The sequence below is a fragment of the Oncorhynchus masou genome, chromosome 2, assembly GCF_036934945.1.
Source record: "Oncorhynchus masou masou isolate Uvic2021 chromosome 2, UVic_Omas_1.1, whole genome shotgun sequence".
Taxonomy (NCBI): Eukaryota; Metazoa; Chordata; class Actinopteri; order Salmoniformes; family Salmonidae; genus Oncorhynchus; species Oncorhynchus masou.
The window spans coordinates 50,071,323-50,094,547 of record NC_088213.1 but is presented as its reverse complement, the minus strand read 5'-3'; the positions used below and the strand labels follow the sequence as shown (position 1 = coordinate 50,094,547).

Below are 23,225 nucleotides of genomic sequence, written 5' to 3'. Positions count from 1 at the left end.
CATGTAGGTCAGGAAAGCGCTGGTGATTCAGAAACGGAGGACAAGAGGATTGATAGATTTTTATATCATAATCCTCGCTTGGGATTAGGGCTGACTTGTTCCGTTAAGTGACAATGCCAAATCCTCTTTCCCCCCCATAAAACAACAGGCATAAAGCTAAACCCTGGATTCTGGGGCGTGGTTCCTCCTGCCCCAACTGGAAGGACCCAATAAGGGCATCCTAGAATCTGCCTGAATCGTCCTTCGGCTGAAAACTATAAAAGCCATAGGAGTCTTAATAGGTTTGTGTTTGTGTCCGCTTAGGATTCATTTTTTCTCTTCTTATACAGTTACACATACTCCTGCAGAACAAAACAATGCACAGCAGGATGTCGTACTGTGTGCATGTCACACATGTCCATTGTGTGTGTGTGTTGTTATGAACTTGAGTGAAGACCCAAAAGCGGTTTTAACAGAAAACAGAGTTCTTTAATGAAAATACAGGACTGGCATAAATCCTCTTCCAACGTTGTCAGCGGAACAAAAAGAACGTTAGTATAGTGCAGGATGCTCCTGACAGGCAGACTCCGACAGGACAGGACAAGGTGGAAGCAAACGAGACGACAGCTTGCTTCTGGCATCAAAAAACACAAACAAGAATCAGACACTGAAAGTAGCAGGAACAGAGAAAGAAATAGAGACCTAATCAGAGGGGAAGAGAGAACAGGTGTGAAAGAGTGAATGAGCTAGTTAGAGGAGATGTAGAGCAGCTGAAGAATGAGAGACAGAGAAGGTAACCTAAAAAGACCAGCAGAGAGAGAGAATGAAGAGAAAGGACAGGAACAGACATAACAAGACATGACAGTACCCCCCCACTCACCGAGCGCCTCCTGGCGCACTCGAGGAGGAAACCTGGCGGCAACGGAGGAAATCATCGATCAGCGAACGGTCCAGCACGTCCCGAGAGGGAACCCAACTCCTCTCCTCAGGACCGTACCCCTCCCAATCCACTAGGTACTGATGACCACGGCCCCGAGGGCGCATGTCCAAAATCTTACGAACCCTGTAGATGGGTGCGCCCTCGACAAGGATGGGGGGGGGAGGGACGAGCGGGGCGCGAAGAACGGGCTTAACACAGGAGACATGGAAGACCGGGTGAACGCGACGAAGATAGCGCGGGAGAAGAAGTCGCACTGCGACAGGATTAATGACCTGGGAAATACGGAACGGACCAATGAACCGCGGGGCCAACTTGCGAGAAGCTGTCTTAGGGGAAGGTTCTGAGTGGAGAGCCATACTCTCTGACCGCAACAATATCTAGGACTCTTGGTCCTACGCTTATTAGCGGCCCTCACAGTCTGCGCCCTATTACGGCAAAGTGCCGACCTGACCCCCTTCCAGGTGCGCTCGCAACGCTGGACAAAAGCCTGAGCGGAGGGGACGCAGGACTCGGCGAGCTGAGATGAGAACAGCGGAGGCTGGTACCCGAGGCTACACTGAAAAGGGGATAGACCGGTAGCAGACGAGGGAAGCGAGTTGTGGGCGTACTCTGCCCAGGGAGCTGTTCTGACCAAGACGCAGGGTTACGAAAAGAAAGACTGCGTAAAATGCGACCAACAGTCTGATTGGCCCGTTCGGCTTGACCGTTAGACTGGGGATGAAAGCCGGACGAGAGACTGACGGAAGCCCCAATCAAACGGCAAAACTCCCTCCAAAATTGAGACGTGAACTGCGGGCCTCTGTCGGAAACGACGTCAGACGGAAGGCCATGAATTCGGAAAACATTCTCGATAATGATCTGAGCCGTCTCCTTAGCAGAAGGGAGCTTATCGAGAGGAATGAAATGAGCCGCCTTAGAGAATCTATCGACAACCGTAAGAATAACTGTCTTCCCCGCTGATGAAGGCAGTCCGGTGATAAAATCTAAAGCGATGTGAGACCACGGTCGAGAGGGAATGGGAAGCGGTCTGAGACGGCCGGCAGGAGGAGAGTTCCCAGATTTAGTCTGCGCGCAGACCGAACAAGCGGCGACAAATCGACGCGCGTCACGTTCCCGAGTGGGCCACCAGAAACGCTGGCGAATGGAAGCGAGCGTACCCGAACGCCGGGGTGGCCGGCTAACTTGGCAGAGTGGGCCCACTGAAGAACGGCCGGACGAGTAGGAACGGGAACGAACAGAAGGTTCCTAGGACAAGCTCGCGGCGACGGAGAGTGAGCGAGTGCTTGCTTTACCTGCCTCTCAATTCCCCAGACAGTCAACCCGACAACACGCCCCTCAGGGAGAATCCCATCGGGGTCGGTGGAGACCTCAGAAGAACTGAAGAGACGAGATAAAGCATCAGGTTTGGTGTTTTTTGAGCCCGGACGATAAGAAATAACAAACTCGAAACGAGCGAAAAACAGAGCCCAACGAGCCTGACGCGCATTAAGTCGTTTGGCTGAACGGATGTACTCAAGGTTCCTATGGTCAGTCCAAACGACAAAAGGAACGGTCGCCCCCTCCAACCACTGTCGCCATTCGCCTAGGGCTAAGCGGATGGCGAGCAGTTCGCGATTACCAACATCATAGTTACGTTCTGACGGCGATAAGCGATGAGAGAAAAACGCGCAAGGATGGACCTTGCCGTCAGAGAGAGAGCGCTGAGAAAGAATGGCTCCCACGCCCACCTCTGACGCGTCAACCTCAACAACAAACTGTCTAGAGATGTCAGGTGTAACAAGAATAGGTGCGGATGTAAAACGATTCTTAAGAAGATCAAAAGCTCCCTGGGCGGAAACGGACCACTTAAAGCACGTCTTAACAGAAGTAAGGGCTGTGAGAGGAGCTGCCACCTGACCGAAATTACGGATGAAACGACGGTAGAAATTAGCGAAGCCCAGAAAGCGCTGCAGCTCGACGCGTGACTTAGGAACGGGCCAATCAATGACAGCCTGGACCTTAGCGGGATCCATCTTAATGCCCTCAGCGGAAATAACGGAACCGAGAAAAGGGACAGAGGTGGCATGAAAAGTGCACTTCTCAGCCTTCACATAAAGACAGTTCTCCAAAAGGCGCTGGAGGACGCGTTTCAGGATATCGTCCATGTAAACGAAAACAAAAATGTTCAGCATGTCTCTCAGGACGTCGTTAACTAGTGCCTGAAAGACAGCTGGAGCGTTAACGAGGCCGAAAGGAAGAACCCGGTATTCAAAGTGCCCTAACGGAGTGTTAAATGCCGTCTTCCACTCGTCCCCCTCCCTGATGCGCACGAGATGGTAGGCGTTACGAAGGTCCAATTTGGTGAAAAACCTGGCTCCCTGCAGGATCTCGAAGGCTGAAGACATAAGAGGAAGCGGATAACGATTCTTAACTGTTATGTCATTCAGCCCTCGATAATCCACGCATGGGCGCAGGGACCCGTCCTTCTTCTGAACAAAAAAAAACCCCGCTCCGGCGGGGGAGGAGGAGGAGACTATGGTACCGGCGTCGAGCGAAACCGACAAATAATCCTCGAGAGCCTTACGTTCGGGAGCCGACAGAGAGTATAATCTACCCCGGGGGAGTAGTTCCCGGAAGGAGATCAATACTACAGTCATACGACCGGTGTGGAGGGAGAGAAGTGGCCTTGGAACGACTGAACACCGTGCGCAGATCGTGATACTCCTCCGGCACCCCTGTCAAATCGCCAGGCTCCTCCTGTGAAGAAGAGACAGAGGAAACAGGAGGGATAGCAGACATTAAACAGGTTACATGACAAGAAACATTCCAGGATAGGATAGTATTACTAGACCAATTAATAGAAGGGTTATGGCGCACTAGCCAGGGATGACCCAAAACAACAGGTGTAAAAGGTGAACGAAAAATTAAAAAAGAAATGGTTTCGCTATGATTACCAGAGACAGTGAGGGTTAAAGGCAGCGTCTCACGCTGAATCTTGGGGAGAGAACTACCATCTAAAGCGAACAAGGCCCTGGGCTCCCCTAACTGTCTGAGAGGAATGTCATGTTCCCGAGCCCAGGTCTCGTCCATAAAACAGCCCTCCGCCCCAGAGTCTATCAAGGCACTGCAGGAAGCAGATGAACCGGGCCAGCGGAGATGGACCGGAAAGGTAGTGCGTGATCCAGAAGGAGAGGCCTGAGTAGTTGCGCTCACCAGTAGCCCTCCTCTTACTGATGAGCTCTGGCCCTTTACTGGACATGAGGTGACAAAATGACCAGCGGAGCCGCAGTAGAGACAGAGGCGATTGGTGATTCTCCGTTCCCTCTCCTTGGCCGAGATGCGAATACCCCCAGCTGCATAGGCTCAGCATCCGAGCCGGCGGAGGAGGGTGGCAGTGATGCGGCAGGTGGCAGTGATGTGGAGAGGGGAGCAACGGAGAACGTGAGCTCCTTTCCACGAGCTCGGCGACGAAGATCAAACCGTCGCTCTATGCGAATAGCGAGAGCTATTAAGGAGTCCAGACTGGAAGGAACCTCCCGGGAGAGGATCTCATCCTTAACCTCGACGTGGAGACCCTCCAGAAAACGAGCGAGCAAAGCCGGCTCGTTCCAGTCACTAGAGGCAGCGAGAGTGCGAAACTCAATAGAATAATCCGTTATGGATCTATTCCCCTGACATAGGGAAGACAGGGCCCTGGAAGCCTCCTCGCCAAAAACAGAACGGTCAAAAACCCGTATCATCTCCTCCTTAAAGTCCTGATACTGGTTTATACACTCAGCCCTCGCCTCCCAGACTGCCGTGCCCCACTCACGCGCCCGTCCGGTAAGGAGAGAAATGACGTAGGCGATGCGGGCTGCGCTCCTGGAGTAAGTGTTGGGCTGGAGAGAGAACACCACATCACACTGAGTGAGGAATGAGCGGCACTCAGTGGGCTCCCCAGAGTAACACGGCGGGTTGTTGATCCTGGGCTCCGGAGACTCGGAAACCCTGGAAGTGGGCGGTGGATCGAGGTGGAGTTGGTGAACCTGTCTTGTGAGGTCGGAGACTTGGACGGCCAGGGTCTCAACGGCATGTTGAGCAGCAGACAATTCCTCCTCGTGTCTGCCTAGCATTGCTCCCTGGATCTCGACGGCGGAGTGAAAAGGGTCCGGAGCCGCTGGGTCCATTCTTGGTCTGATTCTTCTGTTATGAACTTGAGTGAAGACCCAAAAGCGGTTTTAACAGAAAAGAGTTCTTTAATGAAAATACAGGACTGGCATAAATCCTCTTCCAACGTTGTCAGCGGAACAAAAAGAACGTTAGTATAGTGCAGGATGCTCCTGACAGGCAGACTCCGACAGGACAGGACAAGGTGGAAGCAAACGAGACGACAGCTTGCTTCTGGCATCAAAAAACACAAACAAGAATCAGACACTGAAAGTAGCAGGAACAGAGAAAGAAATAGAGACCTAATCAGAGGGGGAAGAGAGAACAGGTGTGAAAGAGTGAATGAGCTAGTTAGAGGAGATGTAGAGCAGCTGAAGAATGAGAGACAGAGAAGGTCACCTAAAAAGACCAGCAGAGAGAGAGAATGAAGAGAAAGGACAGGAACAGACATAACAAGACATGACATGTGTATACACAGAAAAAGGTTCCAAAAGGATTATTCAGCTGTTACCAATTATGAACCCTCTGTGGAAAGGGTTCTACAGATATAGGATCTTAATTTGAGCCAGTTTGCTCTAGCAGGAAAATTATTCTGCAGGAACAGGAAATGTGAAATATTATGCAGATTAATTAATAGGGTTGAATCATTTTTCATTAGGGCAAATAACATTTTAACATGGAAATTACAAACTTCAAAAGCCTTTTTAAACCTCTAATACACTACAAGTTTGAGTGTCAGGCGCTGCAGTAAAATTATCAGCTACAAAAGAGTAATCAAATTAATATTTAACATCTGTACCTTTAACCATAAAGGGTTCTTCAAAGGGTTATCCCAAGGGGACAGCCAAAGAACAATTGTAGGTTCTAGAGAGAACCTTTTTTCTAACAATGTATATGTTTTAAGTGAGTATTTCAACACTCGCCTTTTAAAATTCAGACATAGATCTGCTCTTAAGACACCTGAACAACATTCAGTTAAGACTGTCTCTCTCCTCCCTTCAGACTCTCGGTCCACCAATGACTGCCTTTTCCTCTCAGGCTTTATGGTACTGTGTTAGAACTAGGCTAATAAACGGCTAGTTAAGAAGCCATCTAAATGCGTCATTTAACCGCGTTAATCTCCCCTCCACCCCTCGCCGCTCCCCCGATTAATAATTGACTGGGCCCCTAATTACCGACTGGTTCCCTAGACGATAGATGGTGTCACGATGTTCCCAGTCCCAGTTGCCATGACGATATGAGTGGACGGAGAATACTCACGACAGAGACACTATAAGATGAACACGGTAGATAGAGTTCTCAGGACCCAGAGATAATGGTGTGGGTGTGGGTTTGTCCTCTGTGTCAAGTAAATAAAAAGTTATTGTTTCTTTTGATCATTGGCATACAAGATACAGTATTTGATATACAAAACATCTCATCCTCATTGCTTTCTGCTCTATGACTCTGAAAGATCCTGGCCAGATTTAATAACTGGGCTGCTCAAAAGTAGTGAATAAATGGTGCCATTTGGTACACAGTCTAAGTGAATGAAGGGTCTTCACACACACATAAAAGAGATGGAGAGAAGATTGTAAATCACAAGGCAGAGGGAGATATAGTGTATCTCCTATTATAAACTGGGTGGTTTGAGCCCTGAATGCTGATTGGCTGAAAGCAGTGGCATATCAGACCATATACTACAGGTATGACAAAACATAAATTTTCACGCTTCTAATTATGTTTGTAACCAGTTTATAATAGCAATATGTCACCTCGGGGGTTTATGGTATATTGCCAATATACCACGGCTAAGACCTGTATCCTCGCTTCGTCTTACATGAGAACAGCCCTTAGCCGTGGTATATTGGCGCCTTCCCACACCTCCCCTATGCTTTATTTATCACATTTCAGTTAAAACCCAGATGCAGACAGTGTCGAAGAAACAAAAGTGTATTACTAGTACAGGGGCAGGCAAACGACAGGTCAAGGGCTTTCAGAGGTCTGTAATCCATATAGGGTGCAAAAGGTCCAGAACAGCAGGCAGTCTCAGGGTCAGAGCAGGCAGGGGTCAATAATCCAGTGTGGTGTGGCAAGGTGCAGGCAGGGTCAGGGCAGGCAGAAAGGTCCAAACTGGGAAAAACTAGAAAACAGGAACAGACAGGAGTAAGGGGTAACACACTGGTAGGTTGCCTGGAAACAGGAGACAAAGGGCTGTGAGACGGGTTTCATTCTGGACATTGGGATGTTTACGGAGGGCACGGGGCAACAGAAGACGAACAGCAGAGGGGCTAATGATCTTGGAGATGGGGAAATTGACGATAAACCGGGGGGAGAGTTTGTGGGATTCCACCCGGAGGGGCAGATCCCGGGTGGACAGCCATACGTTCTGCCTGAGATGATACCGGGGAGCTGGGGTCCGGTGGCGATCCGCTTGTTGCCGATACCTGGAGGTGGTCTTGAGAAGGGCCGACGGGCTCTCTTCCAGGTCTGATGACAGCGGCGAACAAATATCTGGGCCGAAGGAATGTCAACCTTTTTCTCTTGCTCAGGCAAGAGCGGGGGCTGATATCCCAGGGAACACTCAAAGGGCGATAGACCTGTGGCAGAGGATGGAAGGGTTTTGCGGGCGTATTCAAAACACACTAGTTGCTGGCTCCAGGTTGTGGGGTTGGCGGAGGCAAGGCAGTGCAGAGTCGTCTACAGGTCTTGATTCGCTCGCTCCGACTGGCCATTGAACTGGGGGTGGAACCCGGAGAACAGGCTAGCCGACAACCCAATGAGTGTTCAGAATGGCTTCCAGGATCAGGACCAGAACTAAGGACCCCGGTCGGAGAACATGTCCACTGGCAGTCCATGGATTCGGAAGACGTGCTGCACCATGAGCTGGGCTGTCTCTTTGGCAGAGGGTAGCTTAGGAAGAGAAATGAAGTGGGCGGATTTGGAAAACCAATCCACTACGGTCAGGATGGCAGTGTTGTCATCAGACAGGGGAGAGACCCGTAACAAAGTCCAGGGATATGTGAGACCAGGTACGGTGAGGGACAGGGAGAAGTTGAAGGAGACCAACCGGAGCTTGCCGAGGAGTCTTATTCTGTGCACAGATCGTGCATGCTGCGATGAACGAGGAGACGCCAGGAACCATGGTAGGCCACCAATAGCGTTGTCGCACAAAGGCCAGGGTCCGAAGGGAACCTAGGTGGCAGGCAAGCCTGGAGTGGGCCCACTCAGGTGTGGAGGAACCAACATGGTGAGGAACAAACTTCCGGTTATCACCGGGGTTCGCCTGAGAACAATGCTCCTCACGACCCTGCTCCCCTTTTCCACAGCTAAGTGCCGTCTCCAGGCACAAGGTGGGAAGGATGGTCTCAGGTTCTTGTAGCCATGGGGCTATAGCGGCGTGACAGCGCATCTGGCTTGACATTCTTGGATCCCGGCCGGTATGAGAGGGAGAAGTTGAACTGGGTGAACAGCCTGTTTCAACTGGATATGAGATGCTTAGCGATGCGGAGATATTCCAGGGTCTTGTGGTCGGTACACAGGAATGAATCCATTGCCTCCAACGCCATCTTCAAGAGAGAAGCCCACAATTCTCCACATCATCATTCCTCTCCATAGCGTTGAGGCAGTGGGAGAAGGCACATGGATGTAACTTGAGGTCTAGGGCAGATCGCTGGAACAGGACAGCCTCCACTCTGACATCCGAAGCATCGGCCTCCTCCACAAACTTGCGGGATGGGTCAGAATGAACTAAGATTGGAGCTGTGGTAAAACAGTGTTTGAGATCCCGGAATGCCCGGTCAGCAGCTGGGGACCACGTGAACAGAACCTTGGAAGATGTGAGTGCAGACAGGGAAGAAGCCAGGGTGCTGTAGCCCTGGACAAAGTCGTGATAAAGTTGGTGAATCCCAGGAAAGGTTGCATCTCTACACTGGACATAGGCCGTGGGAAATCCACCACCACCATCACCTTCCCGGTATCCATCTGTACACTTCCTGCAGCGATGATGTGACCCAGAAGGGGGATGGTGGAGCGATGGAATTCGCACTTCTTCTGCTTTTACATTAAGCTGGTTCTCCAGGAGGCATTGGAGAACCTGTTGGAGGTGGAGCACGTGTTCTTGGTTGGAGCGGGAGAAGATGAGGATGTCATCGAGGTAGACGAAGACGAACCGGTTCATCATGTCGAGGAACAACATTTACCAGAGTCTGGAACACAGCATGCATGTTGGTAAGGCCAAATGCCATGACCAGATACTCGTAGTGACCGCTGGCCATGTTGAAGGCAGTCTGTACATGCATAGGCTACATACACTGTATGACATCCACCAGCTCAAAGCCAAACAGTGAGACAAAGCCTGTGTCCAAAATGGCACCTAAACTCCCCTTACGGGCCCTTCTCGAAAGTAGTGCACTATATAGGGAATAGGATGCCATTTGTATACCAGTTCTCTTCAGGTGGCATTGAGGAAGAGGCGTAACGCTATCAAGACAAAATAAAAAAAAATAAAAACATGAATGTTTCATCGCACAAACGGCACAATTTATTTAAGTATTTGCTAATTCAGACAGCCAGCATTGAGTCACTTCTTATGATACATTGCGTTATTGAGGTTGTTGTTGTGTCTGTGTGTGCATTAATCACTTTTGAGCTGTTGCTGTATTCAGCTATTTTTGGTGTGATTACAAAAGGCTTTCCCCCTGTCAAGATGTATTCTATAAGGTGATTTCATAGTAAAGAGTTCTTATGTTCAGTGGTGGAAAAGTACCCAATTGTCATACTTGAGCAAAAGTATAAATACCTTAATAGAAAGTAAAAGTAAGCCACCCAGTAAAATACTACTCGAGTAAAAGTCTAAAAGTATTTGATTCTAAATATCTAATATTTCTGGAGTTGTAGTGGGTGGACGACACACCATATCATCGGTTGGGGATTGTGGGTGACCAGTGAGATATACCTGCTGGAGCGCGTGCTACGGGTGGGTGTTGTTATCGTGACTAGTGAGCTGAGATAAGCCTTACCTAGCATAGACTAGGTGACCTGGAGACAGTGGGTCTGGCGACGAATATGTTGGGGCTTTGGTAACAAAACGGATGTGATAGATAGACTGTGATAGACTGCATCCAGTTTGCAGAGTAGGGTATTGGAAGCTATTTTGTAGATGACATCGCCGAAGTCGAGGATCGGTAGGATAGTCAGTTTCACTAGGCTAAGTTTGGCGGTGTGAGTGAAGGAGGCTTTGTTGCGAAATAGAAAGCCGATTCTAGATTTGATTTTGGATTGGAGATGTTTAATATGAGTCTGGAAGGAGAGTTTACAGTCTAGCCAGACACCTAGGTATTTGTAGTTGTCCACATATTCTAAGTCAGAACTGTCCAGGGTAGTGATGCTAGTCGGGTGGGCGAACGGGCAGCAAACGGCTGAAAAGCATGCATTTGGTTTTATTAGCGTTTAAGAGCAGTTGGAGGCCAAGGAAGGAGTGTTGTATAGCATTGAAGCTCGTTTGGAGGTTAGTTAACACAGTGTCCAAAGAAGGGCCATATATTTACAGAATGGTGTCGTCTGCGTAGAGGTGGATCAGGAAATCCCAGCAGCAAGAGCGACAATTGATATATACAGAGAAAAGAGTTGGCCCGAGAATTGAACCCTGCGGTACCCCCATAGAGACTGCCTGAAGTCCGGACAACAGGCCCTCCAATTTGACACACTGAACTCTGTCTGCGAAGTAGACAACTGCCTTCCATTTTTTAAATACCTTTTTGAAAACAATTATTTTCATTGTTAAAATAGGCCACATGATTATCTGGTCAATAACATGGGAAATCTGTGGTTTATGGCACTGCGCAAACACCCACTATTACATTGGCAACTAGTGTAGCCATATTAGCAAATGACTACAGTCTGAATTTACACAAATCCCATTTGGTCACTTGTAACATGCTGTTTGGACTGTCACTAGTCGAAAGCGGATTTGAAAAACAAAACTGGTTTGAGCATTAAGGCCTGCAGTGTGAGAGGTGGCGCATTGTTGAGACCGAATCTGTAGTAAGTGTAGTTTTGACGGATTGGGGGACTTCCCCTATGAGGGATATCAGTCTTAAGAAAGGTGGCATCAGGACACTTTTAATAACACTCATGAAGTATTGTGTTCATTAAATAATTATATTGGACCTTCGCTCTAGTGGACCTGGCACATAGGTGTGCATCCCCAATGGCACCCAATTCCCTATCTAGTGCACTACTTTTGAAGAGTGACCATGTGGCTCTGGTCAAAAGAAGTGCACTAGATATGGAATATAGTGCCATTTGGGACACAGGCAGAGACTGATGTTTAAGAGCTCATAAGATCAGGGAAATGATGCCCCTTGCACCATTCTATAAAATGGATGTTTCAAAGTGTTTTTAGTTTTTCTTCAAGCAAGAGAAGGTTCTCTTCTGGGCTCTAAGAGTTTTTATTGAGGACCAATATGGCTTCAGTTTCCAATATTCTTTCTAGTTACATAATAAAGAAAGTCATGATTTGGTGTATAACTTGTAAATGCATGGCTATAAACGTATAATATTAATATGTGAAACAATTTAACTCAAACCTTGACATACATGCATGAACAACTATGAAAATCTGTTGCTCCTCCGAAAATAATTAACAATGAGTTAGTTGAAGAGGTATAGCAAGATTTGTGAATGTGTGTGTGTGTGTGCCTGTCTTCAGTTGTGATGTGTCTGTCTGTGCACATGTGTCTGTGTGTGTGTCAGTTCCGATGTGTCTGTGTGTGCACGTGTGTGTATGCACATCTGTGTGTCCGTGTCCGTGTCTGTCTCATGTGTGTTTTCCTCCCCAGCTGCCAGCCTCCCCACATGCTCTTTTCATTACTGCGATGGAAATCTGGTGAAGAGAGGAAGATTATAGACTAAGGGATATGAGGTCTCTCTAATAAATAGGTTCCTATTTTTTGCGGGGTCTCGATATGAGATTATCCCTTTACTCTGAGAATTCAGGGGCTAAGAGAAAAGCTTTAGCCCCCCACTGTGTTCCCCATCACTTCCCATAGAAAGGGGTAAGCATATTGGATTGGAGTGGGGAGCGAGGTTATTACTGTGCAGATGGATGCATATCCTCCATCTCACTCTCTCACCTGTCATTGGATTAGAGTGGGAGTCAGCTCTCACCATTGACCTTTGACCCAGCACTCCATTGGGTAGATTCATGACGAGTATTAGCGAAGAGGGGGATATATTCGGTGAGGAAATGTTCTGAGTGTTGCAGAAAAGAAATGTCATGAATAAAACTGTCATGCTGTCCAATTCGGCATTATTGTCATACAGCATTTGTACAATGTGTTTATATCTGAATATTCTGTAATGTTGCACCCTTCTGAATAGACCAGTGGTTCTAAATGAATACTTATGCATAACGTCTCAGAGTGAAATGTCATGAAAAGAGCTGACATGATGCCAAATTCTAAGTCATATATGTTCTAGACAATGCATTTCTATCTGAATGTTCTATGACATTGCAACCTGAACATGCCAGTGAATCTAAATTAAAAATTGTTACTATCCAGGTAATATGTGTTTGTTAGTCCAGTAAGTGGGGGTTTGGACTTAGTTTGTAGTTTGAATCTGACCAAGCAGCTCTATTCTATTAAGTAAAATGTGCACTTTCAACTCAGTATATAGAATATGTAACGATGTGCGCTAAGAGTCAGGAAGCAAGTTCAGGCAGTGAGTGTTTTAATAAATAAACACAACATAAAACAAAACAAGAAACATTAACAACGTACAGACCAGAAACAGAAACAATAACCCCTGGGGAAGGTACCAAATGGAGTGACATATATAGGGAAGGTAGTCAGGGAAGTGATGGAGTCCAGGTGAGTCTGATGACGGCCAGGTGCGCTTAATGATGGTGACAGGTGTGCCCCATAACAAGCAGCTTGGTGACATAGAGGCCGTAGAGGGAGCACACATGACAGAATAACTAATTATCTTCAAAGTAATGACTCAATGTCGGTTGTTAGATGAAAGCTTATTTTTAGTAATAATACTACTATTTTACAACTTCAGATTCTACAAAACAATTAAAGAAAGTTGCTAGCGAAAGCCAGGGTAATCACTTGTCACTTGTACATAACTGGCACATTCTTTGTCTTTTTTACTTCCTATAGCAAGGCATTCTGGTACTAACTGACAATAGCGTAATCCAATACTAAACAATACAACATAAATATGTACATAGTTCTCTCAATTTCCATCACTCTTACATATGTAAATAGATACAGCTCAATGGATTAACTGTAAACATTAACTCTGTAACACATTAAAGTTGCAACATCCTCCCCCCAATGAACCGTTGTGTTCATCTAAATCTCTAAGCAGTATATCAACTGAATAGGCCTTCTCAACAAGTCCATGAGGCAGTACAAACTGAACATGACCTAACTAGGCCATCTCAGCCTGGAAACGGTTCCTCAATCTTTCCTAGTTTCCAGGTTAGTCTGGATGTGTTATCTTATCTGATGAGTGCAACATCACCCACTTTCAGTGGGGTAGGCTGTGGTGTGTCACAGCGGTGTGCTGACTATAGATCCAGTAAGTAGACTCTTTGCCAGTTGTTCCAGAAGCTGGTCACAAGTCTCTGACTGTACTTCCATCTGGGTGTCATTTCCTCCTTGTTTAGCGTTGGGTACTGAGTGTCAGGTGGAAATGGCTTGGGCGGCAAAGAGGTTAGTCTTTTACCCACCAGGAAGTGTGCTGGTGTAAGGGGTTGTGGCTCATCCACTTCATTGTGCACAAAGGTCAGAGGCCTAGAATTTAGGATAGCATCAACCTCTGTCAGAACTTTGCTTAAATCTCATCAAAGTTGAGTGAAGCTCTCCCAAGAACCTTTCTCAGGCATGTTTTCACTGACCTGATGAGTATTACCCAGCATTGGCTAAGGATCTCTCTATCCAGGCGGTCACTCTGAATACTCTTTTCAGTTTTCTGTACCTTTCAAGCTCCAACACAGGTCCAGTGATGTCTGTGCTGTTTGCTGCGAGCGGTACAGTGACCTGGCAACTGGGCTTTTGTTCTGTATTCACCTCTTCTGGAACCTTGTTATCATCAGTCTCCTCTGACTCCCACATTTCCTGGAACATGTACTTGATCTTGATTGTGAAGGGGGTCAGGAAGCCAAGAGGGTTGAAGATGAGTGCAGACGACTGCAAAACACTTCACGTTGTGTTTTTCTTTTGCTTTAGAATGGTCAGTAACACAAAGTCATCTGTTCCCAGTCTCCACACTAAACCTAAAACTTTCAGCACTACCCCTTGTATTTCTAGCACCCACGGGTGGTCAGTTGTCATAATCTCCTCCCATTTGGTTTCAGTTCAGGAGAATTGGTCATCCACAGGTCCGTGCCTGCAGTCGACAGCATTCACTTTGCAGTTGTCACAAGGTCAGCCTCTTCAACATTGCGTGAACTTGCAATGAAGTCATCTACATAGAGTAACTCTCTCAATGTCTCTACAACTTCTGGTTGTTCTGTTTTATATTGTTTCAGGTGCTTCTTGATTGTAGCTGCAAGCAAGAATGTACTTGGGGAAGCTCCAAATACCACTCTGTTCATCCTCGGTACGCACAGTTCCTCTTTATTTTCTCCCATTGTTGGGCCTGTGAGCCACAGGAATCTCACAGCGTCTCAGTCTCTCTCTGCTAGGGATATCTCTAGGAAAGTCTTCTTGATGTCAGCCATGAATGCGACCTCATGTAGTCTGAACGCTGAGCAGATCCGGATTCGGGTTAGGTTCTGTGAGTAGACAGTCATTGAGTGATGGACAGCCATCTTCATAGGACGAGGCATGAAACACCACTCTCAGTGTTGTCGTCACGTTGTCTTGTCTGAGTACTGCATGGTGAGGAAAGTAGTATTTCATGTTGTCTGTGCTTGATGCATTGTCCTTGGGCATGTCCTCTCCCATATCCTGTTGTAAGTAGTCCTCTATTACTTCATTGTATCTGCTGTACAACGTCACATCTTTCTTCAGTCTTTTCTTCAGTCCTTCAAACCATTTCTTAGCAATTCTGCAGTTGTCTTGGATTTCTGGCATTTCTCGTTTCCATGGCAACTTCACATGGTATCGTCCATCTTTGAAGGTGGTTGTTCTCTTGAACCTCTGTAGAGCCTAATTTTCCTCTTCGTTTTGTGTTTTCTCACTTGTGATACCCAGAGACTCAAGCTCCCAGAATGCATGCAGTTGTTTGGAGACTAGTGTGTCTTCATCATGTCAGATGAACATGCATGTTGCCTCAGCGACACTTGACATGGACACTGGTTCCTGCAACAACCATTCAAAGGTGCTCTCTAAAGCCACCAGTGTCTCTGTCAGTCGCTCCACTCGGCCTGATACTATCTGCCGGTAGTAGTCTGCTCCTTTCAGGACAGAAATTTCAATATCATTGTTATCTCCCGGAAAGTTTGCGATCTGCAGTCCCTTTCTATAGAGCTAATGTTGAATCTGCTCACTAGAAACCTTCATCACAGCTGTGCACACTTGTGAGGTTTCAATTGCCTCTATTTCAATTCTCTGCTGTTTGTCCCAGACATTCTCCAAGATGACTTTCACTGTGTTGCATTGGGACATTGCTGGAGCAGAGGAGCCAAACGTGTGAAGAGTGAGTGCCTCTTGTCTGATTACTGGTAGCTTCAGGCTCTTCACATGGTGTTCATGTATGAAACTTCAGACTACCTCCATCTAAAAAGCAACGTGCTATCTTCCTGCCCGATGGGCCTTCTTACCCATGCCTTTGTCGTTTATAGCTGTTCAGTGTTCTGTTAATCTGGTTTCATCTTCACTGAATGGGGAGTAACTGAGGAAACATCATCATCATCTGCAGAAACAGTAGGATCTCGCATCTCACTCCTCTTACCGGTACACACAGCAATTTGATGTCTGTTTCCACATGTTGCACATGACATGTCTTTGACATTACATAATTTTGGTATGTGTTTCTGTCCTAAACATACAAAGCATCTTTCCATTTTCTTTCATTTCTCTTTGCGTGCTTCAATATTGTGTCAGGGCAGTTTTCTGATTTGTGGTCTACACTGTCACAGAATAGACAGTGTTGTGCCGCAGCAGATTGCATGTTGGGTCTTTCTGTTATAATTTCATCGGAGGAGCATGACTTGTTCCATGGTTTGCTCTCTTTCTGTTGGTTTCATGATCTTGTCATTTGTAGTGCTCTCTCCCTGCTCTGAACCTCCTTCTGTAGGAAACTGACGATCTCAGACATTTTCCATTCATCATCTACTCCTCTCTGATGACTATAGTCACGAGCTATGTCCTCTGGAATCATCTGCAGTAAGATTGGGCATAGTAGACTTCCATAGGTTTCTGACACTACACCCAGTGATTCCAAGCTCCTAACCTGAATTTCACATTCATCATATAGCTGCCTCAAGGCATTTAGGTCAGAGGATATCTTCACGGGAGTGAGATTCAGCAGCTTTGACATGTGAGCACTAATCACAAGATCTTTCCTTCCAAATCTGCTCTTGTGCAGAGCGATTGCATCATCATAGTTACTGCCTGTTATTAACATCAGTCCTGCTACTGCCTTTGCAGCAGGTCCAGTGAGATACGTTTCCCGGTTGGTAAACTTCTCTTTATTGCACAGTGAATCATTTTGTGAATAGCAGTCTGATACTGGCTCCAAAACTCCTGCCACATACTTTGGTAGCCGAACTGATTGTCTCTGAGATCTGTCTGAGTTAGCATCACTCACCTGTGCTTGTAATAGATTGAGATCCTGTTTTTTTATGACTTTTTTTCTTCTAATTTTCTCAAACAAGCTGTCCTCCTTAGCCAACAGCAATTCCAACAATGTACTCAAGTGATCGGTATCTGGACTTGACTGGGTTATTTCCACGTCAATTTTATTCAAAAGTCTGCGTTGTGGCACCTCGGATGGTACCCCGCTTTCGTTGCATTCTTTCTACTTCATGCCAATGTTCCTCCTCTGACATTTCAGCCAATTCATCCCTCTGATCTTCGTCGCAGTTCATACTCCCGGGTTTCGGCACCAAAAATATAGAATAACTATCTTCAAAGGTTGTGAGATGAAAGCTTCTTTTTAGTAATAATACTTGTTCACGTTACATTTTACCACTTTGAATTCTACAAAACAATTAAAGAAAGTTGGTTCGGAAGCCAGGGAATATAACTTGTCACTGGGCTCGTTCACATTATTTTTACTTCCTGTCATAAGGCATTCTGGTACTTGCATTCAATAGCGTAATCAAATACAACAGAAATATGTACACTCTCAATCTCCTTCACATGAATTCTAATACAATTACTCTTACATTTGTAAATAATTGTAAAAGAAAATATCTTTAGATACAGCTCAATGAATTAATGGTAAACAATTAACTCTGTAACTCATTAAAATTACAACACAGTAAGACTGTTGGCGTACCAAATAGCACCCTAATCCCTATATAGTGCACTACTTTGACTGGAGTCTTATATCCAAAAAGTGGACACATAAAGTTGCTCATTTAAAAACTTGATCAAATAAAAGCTATTGCACTCTCCCAAATCTAAAACCTACCAACCTTTTGTATTTTTTTTGTGGATTGTAAAAGGTTTGTAAGTCCATTATTGTTTTTTGTTTTTTTAAATGTGGTTAACCTTTTGACTCTTGCTATTCCTGGAAGCATGGCAAATGTATGGCAAATGCATGGCAAATGTGAACATACATAATTTCCCCCTCCATACACAAAATATATCTGTTATACTTTACTTCATGGTGCATAGGGCATTCATAACGCCTTCATGAAACAAGTCAGGACCGTATTGCAGTATCATTCATAACAACCTCCATAATATGTCCTACATTTTATTCATACCAACAAGTATTTTATTTATTTTTTTACCCCCTTTTTCTCCCCAATTTCATAGTATCCAATTGTTAGTATCTTGTCTCATCGCTACAACTCCCGTACAGGCTCAGGAGAGACAAAGGTTGAAAGTCATGTGTCCTCCGATACACAATCCAACCAAGCTGCACTGCTTCTTAACACAGCGTGCATCCAACCGGAAGCCAGCCACACCAATGTGTTGGAGGAAACACCATGCACTGCGCCCAGTCCGCCATGGGAGTCGCTGGTGCGCGATGAGACAAGGATATCCCTACCAGCCAAACGCTCCCTAACCCGGACGACGCTATGCCAATTGTGCGTCGCCCCACAGACCTCCAGGGCGAGGGCTGTTTACGACAGAGCCTGGGCGTGAACCCAGAGTCTCTGGTGGCACAGCTGGCACTGCAGTACAGCGCCTTTAACCACTGTGCCACCCGGGAGGCCCTTGGCATACCATCAAGTATTAACACACTTTCTGTATGCACTACTATACTCCACAGCAAACAAGTTCTGCCCATTAGGGATGTGTGACTCCATGGCCTGACTGAAAAGCCGTCCACAGCCATTCTTTCTACCTTAAGTCCGACGGCTAGGTCTGTGTGTGTGTTCTGTCAAAACGACAACTTTGATGATTAATGTCCCTTTGGACTTACCCGTTTTTTCCTCCTTTGTCTGCTCTACAGTATTTTGTTCCACTCTTCCCAGCTTTGCCCTCTGTATTTCCAATGTGTTGAGCTGCTATCGATCTCTGTCTGGTGTTCTGGAGTGTTTTGCCCTCTTCGATGTTCTCGCCATGCTGTATTTCAGGTCATTCTACTCTTCTTTTTTTAAAGGACAGCTATGAAACAAGAAAACTTGACTTTGTGCTAGTTTTGGTAGCTTGTCACTTGGCATGGCTGTCACAATGTCTGCCGTGAAACTTGTTCTTAACATGCAATTAATTTGCAATTAGCCTCTACGGGACCCCTCATTTCAAAGATGATGGAAACACATTTTTTTTACGAATGTATTATCTTTTACCAGATCTAATGTGTTATATATGCATATCCTTTCTTCAGGTCCTGAGCTACAGGCAGTTAGATTTGGATATGTCATTTTAGGCAAAAATAGAAAAAGAAGGTGTGATCCTTAAGAGGTTGCTGCTACTAAAGTACTACAAATGTTAATACAATTATGTTACTAGTTGTACTACAAAGGTTTAGGAGCAACTTAATTTAAAGTATTCCCGACTAATGCTCTAAGGAGAGTATAACTATAAAGAGACCAAGAGGACACAAATCTATTCTAAATGAATGCCTGTTAAAGTGACTAAATGAGATGCGCACATTCTTTCCGTCTGTCTCTAGATCAATATAAATAAGAGGTAGAGGTGTCATTTAATAGAGCTTGCTTTCCAAATCAATACAGATAGATCCAATGAGTCAACTGTATCTTCGAAGCCCTTTCAGATACCGCGCATTTGCATTTTAGTCATTTTGCGTACGCTCTTATCCAGAGCAACTTACAGTACAGGAGCAATTAGGGTTAAGTGCCTTGCTCAAGGGCACATCGACAGGCTGCTATTTAGTTGTCCACACAGTCAAATTGTGATGTGAGCCCACTGCTACAATCTTACCTTCTGAAAAATGATATTGATTTAGCCCGAAGTCATCTAAAAGCGTGTCTAGTTGTTTGGGTACTCCTGGAGAGGTAGTTGTAATGGAGTCGTTAATGAATGTGGTTAAAGATTGACACAGAGCTAAAGATATAAGCTACAGCTAATGTCTACACAGCTCTGGGTTTAGAGTAGAACTTGCCTGGAAGGCAGATCTGTGTGTGTATGTGTGTGTGTGTGCGTGCGTGAATCTGTGTGTTATCACTATCAGTGTGTCCACTTGCATGTGTGAGAAGTCAAAACGGAACAAGAACTAGCTACTGGCAATGTACACACTAACACCTTCTCCTCTCCCCCTCTTCTCCTGAGTTCCCCTGCTCTCTGGCTGTCGGTCAACTAGCCAACATCCTAACAACAATGTAGACAACTCACCGGACGCATATTTAAAAAATGACAAACTCACACCTTTTCCACTCTTCTCACCCACCTCTCCCCTCAGCTCCCCCTGCTCTACGGCTGTCGGTCAACGAGACCTTGGTGGTGGACCCCGGGAAAGACGTGACCCTGTCATGTGAGGTGACCGCCGGATTCCCTAAGCCCACTGTCACCTGGTCGCGCTACCCCAACCCATTGCCGAGAAACTCGTTGGTAAGGAATGGGACTCTGACACTGCGCTCGGTCACGCCCGCCGACTCAGGCTTCTACAACTGCACAGCGGTCAACAACGTGGGGAACCCGGCCAAGAGGAACGTCAACCTCCTCGTCCGAAGTGAGTGTGTGTGTGTGTGTCTATTTGATATACAGTGAGAGACGGAAGAGAAAGGGGGACATCTGGCTTTCCAATTTTTTCTGATCTGGGCGGGGCCACTCTGGTCTACTTATTGCCGCATAGGGAGACATCTCACTGGCAAATATTTCTGCTCAGGGCAGGTGGGGCGAGTGGGGAGAGAACAATAAGCAGACTAGAGCCAGCTGTTCTCTCACGTGAGCATGCCAGATATTATGGAGGAACCGTGAGCTCATGCGAGAAAGGGAACGCCCACTTACACAGACAGGAACCTTGAAAAAAAATGATATAGTAAAGTTTTATAATATTTGTATTTGTTTTCTTTAAAAGATAGGTGTCAAAATGATTTCCACCCCAAAAGATCCTCATAAATAAAATCTAACTAAATCAAATCTGCATTAACATTCTACTTGAAAACAAAAGTTAATCTAATTTTAAGGAACTATAGTGTGGCCTTCCATGGCTTCCTGTTTCACTTGGGTACAACATTTTTGTAATATTCATGTAAAATAACTCACAAACAAAAACAGACAAACAGACAATGTAGTCATTGCATGCTATGAATATAGGACCAAATACTTCACTTTGCACTACTTTAATACACAGAGTGAATTTGTCCCAATACTTTTGGTCCGCTACAAAAAGTGATGGAATTTCAAAACAGTTTATGAAATTACCCTCAAATTAAAGCTGACATTCTGCACTTTACCCTCATAGTCATTATATATTTTCAAATCCAAAGTGCTGGACTACAGAGCAAAAACAACACAACTTGTGTCAGTGTCCCAATACTTTTGGAGCTCACTGTAATATGAAATTTGTTAAGGCACGCCATACTGAGACAGCTTCTCAGAAAACCAAGAGTAGGCTTATTTCTCATGTTACTCACTGCCCAGTGACCTCGCTGAGGCAAGATGAACTTGCCATCTTGGTAAATTAAAAATAAGCTACTCATCTAATGCTGTGCTGTAAATCACCACATGGTAAACTGAAACGTCAGTACTTTTTTCGATACTAGAACACGAAAAAAAGGTTAGGTACTAGAATTCTTGTTACTTTCGGTACTTCTGTGAAATGTGTCTCACGTCATATATGGATTGATAGGATCGAGTGTGTCATTCTAAATCTTCAATGGGGCAGTAGTAAGCCAGCCAGGCTACTTGTGCATGCAGCTGACACAGCGCAAGCCACTTTTGAGAAGCAAGCGAGAGGATAGAGAAAATGCCGACAGCATGGCTTCTTCTAACGAAGTGAACTATGGGAATACAAGTAAGAAAAAGGTGTTACATTATGCAAGGGGGTTTTAGTTCCAAAACAACATAAAAAAAGTATTTCACCCATGACATTTGCATTGTACATTATTCTACTAGCAACTAAATTCTAATACATTTTGCGAGTGAGCATTATAATTATAGTGTGATTACAAACCAAAAGTCATATATTTAGACTACTTTGTCAGGGATGTACTTGCTAGCAGTAATCACTAGACACCTAGCAGCCCCGGACAGAGGATTGCACCCTGCGTGTTGAAATGGGAATCGTAGTATGCTGTCAAATAACCAATTGTATTTATATGATGTGCAGACCATTGTAATATAGACGCTTCAAGAAAGGAGCTTCAGAGTGTTCTTTAAGTTTTGGAACTAAACTATTCAGTTAATGCATTAAATGATTAAGCTGTAATGAATAATGAATCCTTGGTCTAATGAATGTCATTTGACCCAATATTTTGGCCATAGATGAGCAAATTAACCCCACATTTTAAAATAGTTAAGATTCAATTGTACAATTATTTTGTATGATCGGATGTGTCAGATATGGTTTTGCATAAGGAAGGGTTAGGATGTTCATCTGTAATTAAATATAGTGTTTTATTTTTTTTTAATAAATGTAATATACCTTAGAATAGAATATATTATATTTGTTACTTTAGTTGTTCTCCCAGTTATCAACACATTGTTTAAAAAAACCTAGTTGTTATTCTGACTTTAGATAATATGTATCATTTTAGCATCGAGCATTGTGATACTAAGGGCTCTATTGTACACCATTGCTTTAGCGTGAAACTACAACTTGTACTACTGAGAGAGGAGACATACTCTTTGATATGGAAGTTGGTCGCTGCTCTGTAGGCCATGAAGAATAGGTAGTCAGGTGGATTCCTGAGCAGACTACAAACCGATGAACTGAAAGCCTGCCATCGGGCCATTGATAAGGAAGGTTGCATTTGCCAGACAGATGTGGAATAGAAAAGCAGACCTGGTTATATAAACAGAACACATTATACAGAGAGAAGAGCAGACATCAGACTGGTTCACAGCAGCACAGCTCAGCCATAACATGCATTATCATCAAAAAGGATAAAACTCCATACAATATACTAAAAAAAAAAAACAGCAACCAATGGTGGCTACGTATATCATATTAACATTACAGCTGCTAGCCCTAACCCTAACCCTAACCTTAACCCTAACCTTAACCCTAACCCTAACCCTAACCCTAACCCTAACCCTAGCCCTAACCCTAACCCTAACCCTAGCCCTAACCCTAACCCTAACCCTAACCCTAGCCCTAACCCTAACCCTAACCCTAACCCTAACCCTAGCCCCTAGCCCTAACCCTAACCCTAACCCTAACCCTAACCCTAGCCCTAGCCCTAACCCTAGCCCTAACCTAACCCTAACCCTAGCCCTAACCCTAACCCTAACCCTAACCCTAACCCTAGCCCCCTAACCCTAACCCTAACCCTAACCCTAACCCTAACCCTAACCCTAACCCTAGCCCTAGCCCTAACCCTAGCCCTAACCTAACCCTAGCCCTAACCCTAACCCTAACCCTAACCCTAACCCTAACCCTAACCCTAACCCTAGCCCTAACCCTAGCCCTAACCCTAACCCTAACCCTAGCCCTAACC

At 45.4% G+C, this 23,225-nt stretch overlaps 1 protein-coding gene across 1 annotated transcript in view; it reads left to right on the top strand.

Annotated features, from left to right (window-relative positions):
• Positions 1-23,225, top strand: part of LOC135506184 (MAM domain-containing glycosylphosphatidylinositol anchor protein 1) — a 430,085-nt gene that overhangs the window by 266,666 nt on the left and 140,194 nt on the right. The window contains exon 7 of the mRNA XM_064925672.1: positions 20,024-20,293. Within this exon, the coding sequence (XP_064781744.1) occupies positions 20,024-20,293 (270 nt within the window). The remainder of the gene's footprint in view (positions 1-20,023; positions 20,294-23,225) is intronic.